This window comes from Hypomesus nipponensis, chromosome 1 (genome assembly GCF_054491055.1).
Source record: "Hypomesus nipponensis isolate SF chromosome 1, ASM5449105v1, whole genome shotgun sequence".
Taxonomy (NCBI): domain Eukaryota; kingdom Metazoa; phylum Chordata; class Actinopteri; order Osmeriformes; family Osmeridae; genus Hypomesus; species Hypomesus nipponensis.
The window spans coordinates 12,887,789-12,903,239 of NC_140361.1; the positions used below are offsets into that span (position 1 = coordinate 12,887,789).

General features: G+C 46.1%; 3 protein-coding genes across 15 annotated transcripts; all 3 read left to right on the top strand.

Annotated features, from left to right (window-relative positions):
- Nucleotides 1-1,302: 1,302 nt before the first annotated feature.
- On the top strand, nt 1,303-2,357 carry LOC146302624 (macrophage migration inhibitory factor-like). The gene is made up of 4 exons (XM_084699113.1): nt 1,303-1,473; nt 1,564-1,687; nt 1,936-2,108; nt 2,206-2,357. The coding sequence occupies exons 2-4, from the start codon at nt 1,580-1,582 to the stop codon at nt 2,306-2,308; spliced, it is 384 nt and encodes a 127-aa protein (XP_084555239.1). The 5' UTR covers nt 1,303-1,473; nt 1,564-1,579; the 3' UTR covers nt 2,309-2,357.
- Nucleotides 2,358-4,094: 1,737 nt separating this feature from the next.
- LOC146302625 (uncharacterized) lies at nt 4,095-7,854 on the top strand. 10 transcript variants are annotated; one of them, XM_084695460.1, is made up of 6 exons: nt 4,095-4,284; nt 4,466-4,552; nt 5,232-5,574; nt 5,747-5,889; nt 5,977-6,037; nt 6,350-7,854. In XM_084695460.1, the coding sequence occupies exons 3-6, from the start codon at nt 5,274-5,276 to the stop codon at nt 7,492-7,494; spliced, it is 1,650 nt and encodes a 549-aa protein (XP_084551586.1). In that variant the 5' UTR covers nt 4,095-4,284; nt 4,466-4,552; nt 5,232-5,273; the 3' UTR covers nt 7,495-7,854. The 10 variants fall into 10 exon arrangements, with proteins under 10 accessions (XP_084551586.1, XP_084551534.1, XP_084551526.1 ...); XM_084695408.1 differs by having other exon boundaries at nt 4,095-4,282; nt 4,551-4,593; XM_084695400.1 differs by lacking the exon at nt 4,466-4,552 and adding an exon at nt 5,067-5,156 and having other exon boundaries at nt 4,095-4,282; nt 5,240-5,574.
- A 338-nt stretch (nt 7,855-8,192) lies between these two features.
- Nucleotides 8,193-11,012, top strand: LOC146302626 (uncharacterized). Of its 4 annotated transcripts, none has more exons than XM_084695479.1 (4): nt 8,193-9,182; nt 9,274-9,392; nt 9,620-9,725; nt 9,844-11,012. In XM_084695479.1, the coding sequence occupies exons 1-4, from the start codon at nt 8,891-8,893 to the stop codon at nt 10,749-10,751; spliced, it is 1,425 nt and encodes a 474-aa protein (XP_084551605.1). In that variant the 5' UTR covers nt 8,193-8,890; the 3' UTR covers nt 10,752-11,012. The 4 variants fall into 4 exon arrangements, with proteins under 4 accessions (XP_084551605.1, XP_084551620.1, XP_084551613.1 ...); XM_084695494.1 differs by having other exon boundaries at nt 9,274-9,326; XM_084695487.1 differs by having other exon boundaries at nt 9,277-9,392.
- Nucleotides 11,013-15,451: the final 4,439 nt, after the last annotated feature.

Below are 15,451 nucleotides of genomic sequence, written 5' to 3' on the forward strand. Positions count from 1 at the left end.
GAAATAAAAACACATTTTGAGTCTGATTCTGACATTCTTTCCAAACCCGACTAGAAACAAGATGAAACATGTTTGCATATTACTGCCACATTAACACATAACTCGGGTGTCGATTGGTGGATTTACCAGGTCTGACGTCACTCCTTCCCTGTTCCCACATGCCAACATTTAAATAGGTTGCTTCAAACATAACTGTAAACTGTTCATCTTACCTGGCTATGTTTCAGTATCATAACAGCAATAATGCCTATTTTCGTTGTGCATACCAATGTGGCCAAAGAAGACGTCCCGCAAGAACTTTATTCTGAGGCGACCGTGGAACTGGCCAAAGCCATGTGTTTACCAGAAAAGGTGAGTTTCCAAATCCTGTGAGCGAGGCTCACAGACATCAGACATCACTAATATTCGTAGGTTATAAAGAGGTGACATGGGCCTATTTACGGACACTACATTCATTGACAGAACCAGATACAGATAGATTGCCAGAGCTAGATAGACAGAGATAAATACAGATATGAGATAGTAGGTGTACACAAGCATATAACCTACATCTTTCTCTAGTTTTACCAGCCTTCAAATGTGGCCATCCCTTTCCCGGTTGCAAAAGCATGTTCCTAAACCTTAACCGCTAGCTTACATTGTCATACAATAATATATTCTATTAGAATATACTTCTACTAAACGGGATGGGGGGATGCGATTTCACTACATCTGATTGAAGGGTTGCGCTCTTACCACGAGGCCATTCGCAATTGGACTATGTGAAAGTAATGTAATAAGAACCTAAAACTAAATTTCAAAAACGTAAGGTAGCAAAGACGTTACGTTGTTTATAATACAACAATATATATGATAACATATTTTTAACACTTGCAAATCGAAACATTTGTCACATAACCTTTATTTATCAAGTTGTCAATGACGATTATGAGACTGACGTCTCGAGGACTTGACGTCACTTGATTCCTTCCATCGCTCGATACAGTCGCCATATCACAAACTGACCAGCAGATGTCCCTATGGAGAAGATGTATCAAACGCTTCTAAAAAGCGATACTTTTTCGAGACAATTGTGTCAAATAGCTCGTTGCTTCGAAAAGCTTCGTTTCCCCCATCACTAGTTTAATACTCAAAAACTGAGACACAGACAGGGTATCACGCAGCGACAAAGGGTAATGCTAAGACAAAGACTGGATACAAAACGGGAACCTAAATACACAGAAACAAACAAGACACAGGTGGACACAATGAAACTAACGAGAACTCAACGAGACACGTGAAGACAATGAGACAGGGAAACACTAGGGCAGGGCAAAACCAAAAACCAGGGGGGCACGGCTGTGGCCGTGACATGAAGTGTTTTAACCTGTTTGTCCTGAACTGACATTATTTCCAAACCCAACTCGAAACAAGATGTACAGGTTTGCATATTACTGCCCGCTAATACAAAACTTCGATTGGTGGATTGACCAGGTCTGACATCACTCCTTACCCACATGCCAACATTTAAATAGGATGCTTCAAACAACTCTAAACTGTTTGTCTTACCTGGCTGTGTTTCAGTATCATAACAGCAATAATGCCTATTTTCGTTGTGCATACCAATGTGGCCAAAGAAGACGTCCCGCAAGAACTTTATTCTGAGGCGACCGTGGAACTGGCCAAAGCCATGTGTTTACCAGAAAAGGTGAGTTTCCTAATCCTGTGAGCGAGGCTGCTTTTAGATATGCCTAGCTCTTGTACATGCTGCTCTTCTGAAATCCTACTAATACAAGGGATAATAGTCCATAGTTCACAGTTGTGATTCACTTTGTAACTGCAGTTGCCACTTCTTTTGTAACCTTAAATTGACCTTATATCCACAAGGCCAACTATGTGCTGGATAAGAGCCAAACATTCTGTTCAGTTGTCTCCTATGTGCTTTATCCCCATTAGTACTTTTGCATCAACATCATTGGAAGCCAGACCATGACTTTTGGGGGAACGTCAGAGCCCTGTGCCCACTGTGACATCCGTACTATTGGGAGAATTAATGAGGAACAGAACATGAAGTACTCAAAACTGTTGTGTGGATTGCTAAAGAAACACCTTGGTATTCCATCTAACAGGTACACTCCTCCTCCTTATTTATCTTTAACCCTTTAAAGTAACCCACTCACATTCTCTCACCTGTACATTCACAAAAATTGTCAACCTTTGTTTTAGGATGTACATCGACTTCTTTGACTTCAATCCCCAGAATGTGGCCCATGACAACTCAGTTTTCAGCGTGATATTATCCACCAACCCCATACCTTTATGTGAATAACACCAAAATGATTTGGTATCTCAGTTCCAGATATGTAATAAAATTCATTCATCAAATCATTCATGTGAAGTTTTATATTTAAATATAAGTAAACTACTAATCATTGTCTGTGCTCAAGAACACAGAACCCAATTGAATAACCGTTTTTGTCGACTGCTTATACACTAAAAGTGAATGCTCAGACTAAAGCATCAAAACCTTAACATATGTTGTTAGCAACTCACATTGGTTTGTGACATAAAATGGCATAGATTAGCCCTTATTAAATGATTGTTGTATGTTTGTTATTTGAATTGATTTAATTTGTATGCATCTTATTATAATTATTATTAGTAGTAGTAGCAGCAGTAGTAGCAGTGGTATTTGTATTATTATACTTATCTTTCCAAGAATACTGCTTGGTGTTGTAGCTGGGAATCACCCTGCCCCCACCTCATATGCTGCTTGGTGTTATTGCAAACAATAATGCTTGATTTTTATTTCAAGATGTTTAACCCCCCAAAAAAGAACAAAAAAATTATGTACTAGAAGACAAAAGTAGTAGTAGCAGTAGTATTATAATTATTATTTGAAGTAGTAGCAGTAGTAGCAGTGGTATTTGTGTTATTTTACTTGTCTTTCCAAGAATGCTGCTTGGTGTTGGGGCTGGTTGTCACCCTGCCCCCACCTCTCATATGCTGCTTGGTGTTTTTGCAAATAATAATGCCTGATTCACCTTCTGATCTGAAAGTTTGTGCTCGATCTGTGCAATAATACATTTCAGTGAATCCCTATTGTAGTCATGGTTCTTTCCCTTTTATTTTTAATCTCAGCATTTAGCCTATCAGTTAATACATGTGTGTGGCAAAGTTATTTTGAAGTAATTTATAATTTTTGTTCCTAGATGTGAAGACAAAAACATTAATCATGGCGTCTTCAGTGTTTTGAATTTTATCCTACAATTTTCAATTGCTGCCACGTTCTTTTTTGGGCTATTATTATGAATCTCCTGTTGAGAATATTGTCCATAGGCTATTGTCAGAACCAATGTCTATGATCAGAACGGTTTCAGACAGCTCATTAAATTACGCTTATTATCAGTAGGCCTAAATGCATATAGTTGTTACGTTGATCTGGTAAATTTACGCATTTTAACGGTCGTAATGGTTTGACAAATGTCTCCCTTGTCGTGTTGATTGCGGAAACATTGCCCTTTTTGGGGACAACCAGAGAATGTCTCTGGAACAACAACAAAAAAACATTCTAAAACGGATTGTTCCCATCCTTGATTGTGATACATCCACAACGAACTGATTGGACCGTACGTGTTACCGCAAGATACATACTTCAATTCTACTCGTGCTATCTTGGAATTGGGAAGTTATGTGCTCATAATAATGGTGCAACTTTAGAAAGTTTCTTGGACAGGTGTGACTGTCTTTTTCAATTGATACTGTCCCCCTTAAAGTGCATGTCCACTACAGGGACTCTGCGAGTGACGCAATGCCTTCCATTCATTTTCAATGGAGCCAGTAAGGCCAATCCCTTGACAGGTTTTGATGGCAGTCTTTTTGACAGAGATGTAAAAGCCTATGTTTACCTCCAAGTGTTATGGTTATTTGACTTGTTTGTAGTTTTGACACAATCTGAACCCATCTAACTGTGTTACACAAATTCCGCAACAAGTATGTTAGCAATCGGCATAAACTGTATATTTGACAGAATAAGTCAGAACGTTCAAACGTAGGAGGCACCATGCATGCATTTTTCTGGAAAGCCCAGTTGGTGGCGGTAACGCAACATAACGTCGAAGAATTGGAAGAAGACAGAAGAAGCTAACACATGGAAAACGGAGGGACAGTGGGGTGACCGAATTTCTGGGACTGTTAAAATGTGAAATTAGTGTAGTTCGTGGTTAATGTTGGCTTCTGATATATCTAAACGTCGACGACAAACTCTAAAGTGCAGCGTCTTCTACGGTCTTTATTCTATCAGGTGTATGTTTTATTTTATTATTGAATAGGCTAGCTGATACTGTACTCTAGGGGTTCAACAACAATGTATTTGCTAGCTGTTTACGTAGCGTGCGTGGATGCTATAGCTGGCTTAGATTTTATAACTAACTTTGAAATCTGATTATGTATGTTTGTTTTTTTTGCATTTGAATGAACATTTCAGCCATAGTGAAACATTCAAAAATCTAACCAGCCAGGGGTTAGCTAGGCTAACTGCAGACGTAGCTCTAACCAGCTTCATTCCATAGTGGTACGTATCTACAGTGGCCCTGGTACCCAATTAACGCACAGGTAGGCTTCATGCCAGCCAGTACGGAACTCTACGCACTGCCATTTAAGAACGCAAATAAACAAAACAAGGAACATAAACACAAGGAATTTAAGAAATGAAAGAAAAAGAAAATAGCATTTAGAAAACGCCCGTGAAATTCAGACAACACGACATTACAGAAACGCACAGCAATTACAGACAACAAAAAAGGATACGTAGTGACTTACAACCGCTCATGATCAAAAGTCAGTGGTGTGTGTGCTAAAATGTATCTTAAAAATAAGTATTACGTGTTCATTACATAAGTGTCCTCTGAAAACACCTCCCATGTCGTTTGTTATAATTGTAACGCGTTATTGGGTTGTCTGTAATGTGTTGTGTTAATATTTGTAGCACATTTCTGTCATGTGTTGTGTTGCCTGTAATGTGTCATGTTGTCTGTTGTCTGAATTTGGACCGCGGTTTCTAAATGCTGAACGTTTTGTCTATTTAGCATTAGTTTTTTGGGAAAAAGTTGCAATGCATGGAGCTCTCAGGGCCACAGTAAACATGACCAGATACATAAACCTCACTATACAATGAGGTAGGGCAGCAAACCAGCATCACACTTATATGTATGGCTTAATATTACCATCTTTTAATGCCAGAACTAACTTAGTTTGACAGCTCTGCCGCCAGCAAAGTCACACAGCTCGTCAAGATGTCAGACTATGCCAGGAGGGCGTTTAGGATGCAGTTGGGGACCATCATGGATGCCGTTATGAAGACTGCCGTGTGTGAGATCGCCAAGATCTTCGAGAGCAGCCTGTGTGAGCAGCAGTTGGAGCTGACTCAGCATGTGGAGGAGATCTCTATGCTCCGGGGCAAGCTGGACAAGGCAGAGAGGAGGCTGAGGGGCGATGCTGAAGAGGGGAAACAGATACCAGCAGTGGAACTGCATGTTGACGTGGAGACCTTTAGCAAAAACATGATGATGACAGATCCAGATACACGAGATGATGGTAATTTGAAACGCTTCTTCTGTCGTTATTCGGTGATGGATGGGCTGGTTGGAGTAATTCCACACTTGGTCCGTTACGCATATCACTTTTGCCTTTTTGACATTTCGTCTGTTTCACTTTCTTTTTGACACTCACACTTGTGTGTGTGTGCGCGACGTGTGTGCGCACACAGTTCCTGACTACTGGTGCGCTCCTGTCCAGAGTGATGAGCTCGTGGCCTCGTCCTCCAATGCCGGACAGGAGAACGAGTGTCCCAGTGTGACGCTAAAGCCGCTGACTGTGACACTGTGGCGCATGCCCGACATCAAACAGGAGGTCTGTGACTAACAATGACAGGTGGTCATCTCAGGAGTCATTTGAATTTAAGGAATAGTTAGGAATTTGTATTATTTATGTTTTCAGGTCGAAGATGACTTTGAACCCCACCTGATAACAGCCCTTACAACACGTCCTCCTGGTATAAGTGAGTTCCTCAGTTTATTACTTGATATATATATTTGCAACATACGTTCTGAATTAAATCCACATATTGCTCGTATATTTATGCTCTGTACTTACTCAAGGGTCAGGTTAACTAGACTGTTCTTTCATATCTGTTCTGATAATACCAAGACAGCTAAAGGCCTTGGTCATATCTGTATGGAGAGAAGTGAAGAAAATATCTAACACAAATACAAAATCTTTTCATGTTAGAAGAGAAGGAAGGGAAATACCAATCAATAATTGAGTACTAGTAGGTAATTTGACTGATTTTCTTTCTCTCCTTTCTCCCTAGGGATGGAAGCAGACTGTGGCCTGGAGGGGCGACTCAGAGACAGCATCCAACAGCTCAACCTTCCTCTGATCGCGGCAGAGTATGCCTGTGGTCAAAATCAGGCAATGTTAGGTAGGATCAAGCAAGAAGAGTGTGAAACCACCATCAACTCTGAAGCACCAAAGCATAAAAGAAGGCGCAAATCGAAGCACCACAAAAGATCCCAAAATACCAACATGTCACAGATGAAACCGCCAAACTTAATTGAAGGACAAATTAGTTATAAATGCAAATTTTGCAAGAGAATTTTTGAGACAGAAGTCGGCCTGAAAGTGCACTCATGGTTTCACAAGAAGTGTCCAAACTGCCACGACATATTCCCCTTCCCAAGTATTCTCCGAAGGCATATTAAGATGTGCTGCCGGGTAAAAGAGGAGACGGAGACAACAGAAAGGAAACCGAACACCAGCAGTCAAACCGTTACCCCTAGCTCTCCACGCAAGAAGAAGAAGAATCTCCCCGACTACCTGGCGAACGAGGGAACTACCTCAGCAAACTCCCCAAAACAGCACACCTGCAAACATTGCCATCGCAAGTTCCGAACAAAGGCCTATTTAAGGATGCATGTGAAAAACTTCCACGACGAACCATGGAAGTATCCCGGAAGGAAGAGAGACCTGGCCTGGACCGTCCCTTTCGAGGAGAACACGGAACACCAGACGCACACCACCAACCCTCGCAGGAGACACAGAAATCTAGCTGCTTTGAGTAAGTTGAATCTCAAGGGCATAGGAAATGTACTGGAGACTCTTGGCAAGAGGGTCTCTAATGGCTATAAGTGCAAAGTGTGCAAGAAGGTTTTCTGCACTAAGAGCCGCTTTAAAGAACATGTACCCCTCCACACCGATGACAAGGCGCTTCAGTGCAGACGCTGTGGTCAGAGTTTCCGGATTCACGCACACTTGTCCAGACATCATAGGATTTGCACTGGGCCACTCAAGAGTTTGCAGTGTGAGGATTGCAGCACGACATATGCCAACCAGATAATGCTAAGCAGACATATGATGGATGTCCACAAAAGGAAGCCTCACACCTGCAAGATCTGTGGAAAGGGCTTCTCATACATGGGGAGCCTGAGGGAACACTATAAACGACTCCATGCCTGATAACTCGGTTCTCCGATCTCCTGTAGAATTCAACCATGGTTTAATCAAATACTTCATTTATTGTACTACAGTACTGTACCATTCCAGATGAGTCAAAGTTACATTGTTTAGAATATCAGATTATTTTGAAAGTTAATGTCATGAAGATGACAGAAATGTCCCTTATCTAGTGAAGGATTTTGTTTGCTTTGTAAGAAAGCTTTTTTATGTAGTTTTATGAAAGTTATACGCATGTAACATAATTGCATCAAATGAATTATTTCACTGCTGTTGTGCATTAACTGAGACAAATACCGCCAAATATTTAGTTCAATAGCCATTTTACATGTATAGAAAGTGAATAAAATATCTTTACAGTAATGGTGTTTTCATAGCATTTGTATAATTATATTCCTAACTATATTACATAATCGCACAGATTTACATAATGAGTATAAATCTAACTTGACACTGAATGGCAAGTGGTGCACTGGATACAGTTTAGTCGGAACTATAAATACAACTACAATTCAGTTGGCACCACTGAAGATCCGAAATGTGAAGTACGGTGTTTTCATTACAAAACGAAAAGTAAAAAAAAAAAAAGTAGCATCGCATCGTTTGCGCGTGTTTCAGTAAGGAAAAAGGGATGGGAAGATTCAAAAGCATCATTCTACAAACAACCCTGCCCCCATCCTGTGTATTCTACGGCTATCGCGAGACCGACCCAAGCATCACATCATTTCACACCCGTCGCTACGCTGGCAAGAAGTACACCTCTGCGGATTTTATATAGTGTGCGCCTTTTTCTGATCATTTTCTTACCGACACGGCTACTGCTCATCGACGTTACATCTTTAGAAGATCTGGTAGAAGAAAAAATCCTCAGGAACGTTAGGTATCTAGCTCATTTGGCTCCTTTAGCCAGTTGGCTAGCTAGCTGGCTGCGCTAGCTCGCTGGCAGTGGCTGCCTTCTTTGGCTACAATTCATTGCATTCAGTCATCTGTGCATTTAGTCGAATATTTCGTTTTTTAAATTTGTTTTCAAATGTACTTTCTCGTCAAATAAGGCATGCACAAATGCTCTTTTATACAAAATAATATATAGCTCCACTTGAACTCGTTGTATATTGGATACTTGCCAAGGTATTGTTTTGACTAACCAAAGATACTGATACTGGAAGTGTGTCTTCCCATGTGTGGACTTGTATTGAACCTGGCAGGTACTTTTAATTTACTTCAAGCAGCTACCAGCCGACCGCATAGTTGTGAAATGGTATTATAAAAGCCTAGAATGACAGTATCATAGGTTTATTCATAGGTCCAGTTAATTGGTCAATTGTACTTAGCTATTTATTTACACCTTGGTGAGCAGTGACAGCCACAACAAAGATAATAGTCGGCCGTAGTCAGAGCGATGGAGACAGTGAGGAATACGTTCCACGCTCAGCTAGCCACCGTCATGGACTCACTCCTGGCGGCGGCGGTGTGTGAGATCGCCAAGATATTCGAGAGCAGCCTGTGTGAGCAGCAGGCAGAGCTGACGCAGAGAGGAGAGGAGATCTCAGCGCTAAGAGGCAGGCTGGAACGGGCAGAGAGGAAACTGAGGAAGGGAGGAGATGGAGGGGATGTGGGAACTGGACCAGGACCAGGCAGGAGAGAGGGAGGAGGAGAGAACAGTCCCAGACACCGGGCTGATCCAGGAGCTGGTAAGACCACCGACTGTGTCCACACGACACCGTTGTCCTGGAATGTTATGGTTCGAACCAGTCTTCCTCCCAGTAACTCTTCTCTGTCCAGCAGGGAGCTCGGGAAAGGATGCCTTCAGCGAGACAGATCCTCACCATCAGGAGGTCAGTGAGAGCCCTTTCAGGGTTAAGGAGGAGACAGAGCAGGGAAGAGCCACATTCAAACAGGAGGTCAGGGGCTTTCCTTCCTCGAAGGGTCTTTCTTTCCTTCGTCTTGTGTATCATCAAACATGATGAATGTGTTGGTGGATGCCGTAGGTTCTGTCTACATCCATTCCAACCTAACTGCCCCCCCCCCTCACCCCCCCCCCTCCTCATCCATGTTTATTGTCACTCTTCCTAATACCCACTCCCTCATGCGCTCACTGTTTGGTAATCTTCCCTGCTCTGCTCCACAGTTTAAGGAATCAGGCCCTAGCCCCAATGCTGATGAAGTCCATACCTCAGAGGGGAGCCAGAGGCTGGGAGTCCCCCTGGCTGACACGAGAGGCACCAAGCCAGTGTGTAAGTTAGAAAGCCCCCCCCCCCCCCCCCAACAAACTATCTCAATCTTGGTCTGGCTTTCCCTAGGTTCTCTATATACTCTTGCCAGTAGTAATGAAGCTTGCTCTCCTCCCTGAAGTATCTCATTGGGAGGAGGCCTCCAGAGATGACCCCAGGCCCAGACCCCTCCAGGACCAGGGCACCTCAGCCCGGTCGGACCCCAGCTCTGCCCCGCAGAGGGACTGGCTGCCTGGGCTGGACGCCGGGCGCAGTGGCGAGCCTGGACTGGAGCTGCTGGCAGAGGGGGGAGGCTATCCTCCATCTGGGGGTACTACAGGAGGAGACGGCGAGGCTAACTTCTACAGGCCTGCGCTCGGCCACGAGGATGAGGAGGAAGAGGAGGAGGACGAGGAGGAGGACGACCCAGCCCTCCTCTTCCTTGACCAGAACCCCGACCAGGACCTGGCCCCGGAGGCCGGCAGGGACACGCGACAGGACCACAACCAGAGGGGCGCCTCGTCGTCGTGGCGACCGCGGGACCGACCCAGGCGGGCCAACGCGGCGAGGGACCCGCTCCGACCCCACACGCCCAACGCCCTCCCCAACACGCACAAACACCCCCACCCCCTGGGGCACGTCGGGGGCGGGGCGCGGCCGTACACCTGCCCCTACTGCGGCAAGGCCTTCACCTACCCCTCCCACCAGCGGCGCCACCTGTTGCGCCACACGGGCGTGAGGCTGCACCCCTGCTCCGTGTGCGACAAGAGCTTCCTCACGCCCTCGGAGCTGACGGTGCACACGCGAGTGCACACGGGCGAGCGGCCGTTCGGCTGCAGCCAGTGCGGCAAGCGCTTCGCCCGCAGCGGCAACCTGCGAGCCCACCAGCGGGACGTCCACATGGGCAAGAGGCCCTTCGGCTGCGACGAGTGCGGCAAGAGGTTCGCTCACCGCGGCAACCTGAGGGTGCATCACCACCGCGTGCACCAGGGAGCGCCCTACTTCCTAGACCCCCTGCAGGACGGCAGCCCGTTGCCCTCAAATGGGTAGTGTCTCCCCCCCACCACCGCCGCCGCCGCCGCCGCCCCAGGGAGAATGAGCTTGGCTCTGTTTGAAAAGCCCCAGAATACAACCTTCCTTCCTTCACTCCGAACTATCTGATTCGACATGTGACAGGGATAGGTGAAAGCATGCGTTTGGTCCAGGCAGCAGATGCCTATCCCGTCTTATGAGATCCACTTCAAGGAAGGAAGGATGGAAGGCCGTCACGTTCAAGACTGCCCAACAGGCGACAGAGCCCCTCCCCAAGCCCCCCCCCCCAAGCCCCCCCCCCCCAGCTCATCCCAGATACTGTAGAACTCAACTTTGGACTTGAAATGATGAATATGGTAATAGTTTGTTATTGTCGTATTGTTTGTATTACATAGGACCACTCCAAGACTGTAGTCATTTGAACTTGTGATTGGAGCAAAACTACGTAGACTAGATGAGTCTAGACTGGGGGTCCGACAAAAATAAGGTGCATTAGTAGCCACAATGGAGGAACAGCTTGATTTTAGAGGTCAAAGGTAGCTCAGATGTAGCCTTTTAACGTGGTTTTTATTGCCAACTTTCAATTCAAAAGAATCACAAGCAAAACAGATTTTCTGGTTGACTGAATTCAAGGCCTTTTTCCCCAGTTTCATATATGTTTTCATATATGCCTGTGGCCACCGCCTGCGTCCTGCCATCTCCAGGCAGGTTGTTTGCACTGAAAGAGGAGTGGTGTCGATCAAAGTGTCTCTACATTTGAGGCGTTTCCTTCTGGGAGATCCTCTCACTGTGGAGCAAACATACTGGCAGCCCAGTCACGTTAGCCACGGCTGAATAAGAGTCCGTCTCGTCTCCATCGAAACGTCTGCATTCCGTCTTCCCTGTTTCCTCTCGTTTTTGGCTATTTAAACATCTCTCCGGACCACCTGACTCACTCGACTGTTTTCCTGCTTGTCCACTTCTATGCAGGCCGTGCTGGGCTCCACTGGTGGAGTCGAATGGCACTGGCTGAAACAAACGGTTGTTTTCCACAACGGTCAGCTCATACTGTACGACGCGTTTCGCCCCCTGTTGAACAAAATCTGCAAGTTCGTTAAGGTCCGCGCCGTTCGTCGGACACGCTGTGAATGCATTCCAAAACCCTGCGTGTGACCTGGGACGTTTTTAGGCGGCTGACTCTAAATCGTACAACTGGCCCTTAAATTGTGTGGGAGCCACACGTGAGTGGCCAAGGAGCCGCATGTGGCTCTGAAGCCCTGGGCTACCGACCCCTGGTCTGGAACACTGCTCCTGAGGGGGGGGGGGAAGGAAGATGAAGGTATTATAGCTACTTAGTATTGAGTTGCATGCAGAGATGTGTGTGTGTGTGTGTGTGTAGAGTAACTCCCCTGTGTTCATATACTCATACTCGGTTTCCTTTGACGTTGAAGACATTCCTCGTGTTGACAAATGTTCAAAACTGTTAATCAATGAAAACTGTAACCATTGCCTACTCTCTCCAATAATGTCCATCTTCCATCTTTGCTATTCATATTGACATGAATAAATAGTGCATTCATGGTTCAAGCAACGTCATGGCTATGTCCTACTTTTATATTGAAGGCTGTGTGGAGAGAAATTAGCATTTCATTCTTGGCAGAAGAAATGGGATTGCAGATTCGGTTCCCTGCCCAGAGAGTGCAGTTTCCATTGTCGCCACCAGAGGGCAGGAGAGTTTGTCCATGAACTAAAAAAGACAGATGGAGCATGTATTCTGTATGTGTGAGTACAGGAGGGGTGAAAAGAAGCCATGCTATATCACCAGCTTCATGCTGCAGTCCTCTACTGCGCACTTTCATTTTATTTGATCTAACTGAACATCCATGATTACCTTACGGATAACCCATAAATCCCACTTCCAACTCTATTAAAAAAGTATGCTTTTCAGATATTATACTCCAAAACATCACTCCGCCCTGATGTCTTAACATCTGTCACCCCAGGAAGGAGAGAGGGAAGGTTACACATTATTTCTTATTTACCTTGGTCATTTCATAGCCTGGGGTCAGAGTGTTAACAGTCCAGGGCTGATACTGTTCCTTACAGGAGGGAGGGCTTATTGTGAGTATTTCCTCCACTCTGTCTTTTTTCTGCCTCCATTTCTTCCTTGTTCCCTTATATATATATATATATATATATATACACACACACGTTCAGAGCTGAATACTGAATAGGCTTGCCCAGGGTGAGTATTCCCCTGGCTGCTGAGTCCTTGAATTCATTGAAATATTGCATTCTCTGACCCAATGACAATCCCCCCCCCTGCATCCCCTCCCCCAAGGTCACCTGGCGCTGCCCTGGCCTCTCCTGGACCCAACACCCCCAACACCCCCACCACAGAACACAACCTGCACGAGCGCTCCACACACCCCCCCCTCCCCACACAGAAATCATGTGAAGTTCTAGACACAGTGTGCTCTCGTTAATAAGTCACTTCATGTTATGTTTGGCTTGGCCTGACCCGTAATGATGCATAAGGGTGTGTATGTGCTAAGAGAGTTGGACTAGGCGTTGACTCCTGAGAGCTTTCACAACCCGACACAGCTTCAATGTGGGTGGAAGAGAGAGAGAGGGGTCAGACAGAGATATACACAGATTTGGGTCTTAAAATAGCTTGTGTGTGTGTGTGTGTGTGTGTAGGGGAGGTTCACCGGCTTTGCCATGTTTTCTGTTTATTTATTCCGGGTGTGTAATACCCTTTTGAGCATAAGCTGCTTTGCATGGAGGGACTGGAAACAAATGAACAGTTATTCAGGCACATGCTGTGGTGTGTGTGTGTGTGTGTCGTATTTTAAGTCATACTAATGCTACTAATGCTTGGTTATCTTCTATGACTATGAATTCTGTGTGGGTCCGAACATTTCTTTACTCTAGTCAGGTATCCTGCCTGAGCTCCTGGTTATTTGTTATCCCCCTGGTTCTTGTGTATCGCTCGGTGTTCCTGCAGGGATCACACAGTAATGTCCTGTGTTCTTTAATGTGGTGTAGCTTTTTCTATCTCCCTCGCCTCGGGGTGGTGGTTACATTTTCCAGAAAATTCTCCCGCCGCCTCTCTCCCCCACCTGCGGTCCCATTCCGTCCACATCTGACCCCTCTCCCCCTCCCTCGAAAACACGGAAGTAGAAGAAATGAAAATATTTACCCTGACTCAGTAGGGGGTGTTTGGAGTCCATCGAATGACAGCCCCTAGACGTGTGTGTCTGTGTGTGTGTCTGTGTGTGATACTATTAGCAGTGGGGGTAAGGGGTTTAGTGTCGCCCAAGGCTGAATCATAATCTGCTCTGCCTGTCTGGTCCCTGGAGGATGTATTTTCATTTGGGTTGCCATTACTGCTCTGAATCCCCCTTTAGGGGATTACGGTTCTGTCTGAGACCGAAGGGGCCTGGTCTGATCCATCATGCTCCAGACTGTACTTAAGCACTCACTTAGCGTGCTAATAGTGTTAGTCCAAGGATGCAATCTTCTCAACTTTCCTCTCTACGGCCCCGTCTTCAGGACCTTAAACCCTTTGTGTGGGGGGTAACATAGGGTTGGGGGTTTCACTCACTTCCACACCAACAGAGGAACGTTCTAAAGTCTCTGTTGACCTATTTCAGCACATTGGAGATTGGGTTTTGGTTGTCTTCTCAGATTGTCGGAAGCTGTGGGTATAACCTTATGTAGGATTCTTTGGAGGGTTTGGAGCAGAGCAGGGGAGAAGCTGCTTCTGTAGATGGGAGTCTTTGCCAGAATCTTCTGGCTTCCAGGCGATCCAGGGCATGGGAAGTGCCATGGCCTGGTGGAGGGGGAGTTCATTATCTCCGCTCCGGAGTTCCGGGGTATTCCGAGTGAGGCTCCGCGGCTTGCTCTGGGGGTTGCTAGGCAACTCCGGGGGCTGAGCGGAGTGGGGGTTGGAAGGGGAAGAGCGCCGGGTCAGCGAGAACAGACAGTTGCCAGGATTCAGCCGTCTGATTGGACAGTTGGAGCCTCCTGATGGATGATGATGCTGGATCATTATCGTGTTGTCTGGCCTGCTAGTCCAGTTAGAACTCAGACACCGTTTTTTTTTTTTTCTTTCTTCCTCCTGTTTATTCAGGACTGAACCTAGCAGCAAGAGTTTTTGCGATGCGTGGCAACAGCCAGCGACAGCGAAACACGACTGAACCACCGCAGTGGTTCGTCAGTGAATCGACAGTGCCGACTCACATCCCCACTTCCTTCGAGTGGTCGGAGGCTCTGGCACGCGTTGTCTGTTGAGGAGAGATTTCACCGTTGGCCTGGAGCATGTCCAGCTTATCAGCCTGTTCACTGACTCCTCATCTAATCCTCCCCCCCTCCCCCAGGCCTCTCCCCTGGGAGGCTGGGCTGCCCCGTCACTTAGGACACTGTGGCCGCATCTCGATAGTCTGCAGCTGTTCCCTCCCCTCTATTCCTCCAGTCGATCTGCGCTGATGTGGAACAGCCAGATGGGCATCCAGGAAGGCTGGGTCTCACCTCTCCCTCCCTCCCTCCCGTCTTTGATCCCACCTTGCTCATTCGGTGGAGATGGGGAGGAGGAGAGGAGGGAACACTGTTACACTGTTGAGGTTCACCCTGGCTGCCACTGGTCCGAGCCGGTGGCTGTGTTCCAGCATCGCCAAGGCAACAGGCCCCGTCCAAGGCCAAGGCTTTCACGGCTGAGTGGCATCGTCGCTACGGGA

Bases quoted from the DNA above. Each gene is read 5' to 3' on its own strand.
- LOC146302624 (XM_084699113.1), top strand. From the start codon at position 1,580: ATGCCTATTTTCGTTGTGCATACCAATGTGGCCAAAGAAGACGTCCCG. The intron at 1,688-1,935 runs GTGAGTTTCCTA...TATCCCCATTAG, and splicing joins CCATGTGTTTACCAGAAAAG to TACTTTTGCATCAACATCAT. The intron at 2,109-2,205 runs GTACACTCCTCC...CCTTTGTTTTAG, and splicing joins CTTGGTATTCCATCTAACAG to GATGTACATCGACTTCTTTG.
- LOC146302626 (XM_084695479.1), top strand. From the start codon at position 8,891: ATGGAGACAGTGAGGAATACGTTCCACGCTCAGCTAGCCACCGTCATG. The intron at 9,393-9,619 runs GTCAGGGGCTTT...TCTGCTCCACAG, and splicing joins GAGCCACATTCAAACAGGAG to TTTAAGGAATCAGGCCCTAG. The intron at 9,726-9,843 runs GTAAGTTAGAAA...TCCTCCCTGAAG, and splicing joins GAGAGGCACCAAGCCAGTGT to TATCTCATTGGGAGGAGGCC.
- LOC146302625 (XM_084695400.1), top strand. From the start codon at position 4,206: ATGTTGGCTTCTGATATATCTAAACGTCGACGACAAACTCTAAAGTGC. The intron at 5,157-5,239 runs GTAGGGCAGCAA...TTAGTTTGACAG, and splicing joins AAACCTCACTATACAATGAG to CTCTGCCGCCAGCAAAGTCA. The intron at 5,575-5,746 runs GTAATTTGAAAC...GTGCGCACACAG, and splicing joins TCCAGATACACGAGATGATG to TTCCTGACTACTGGTGCGCT.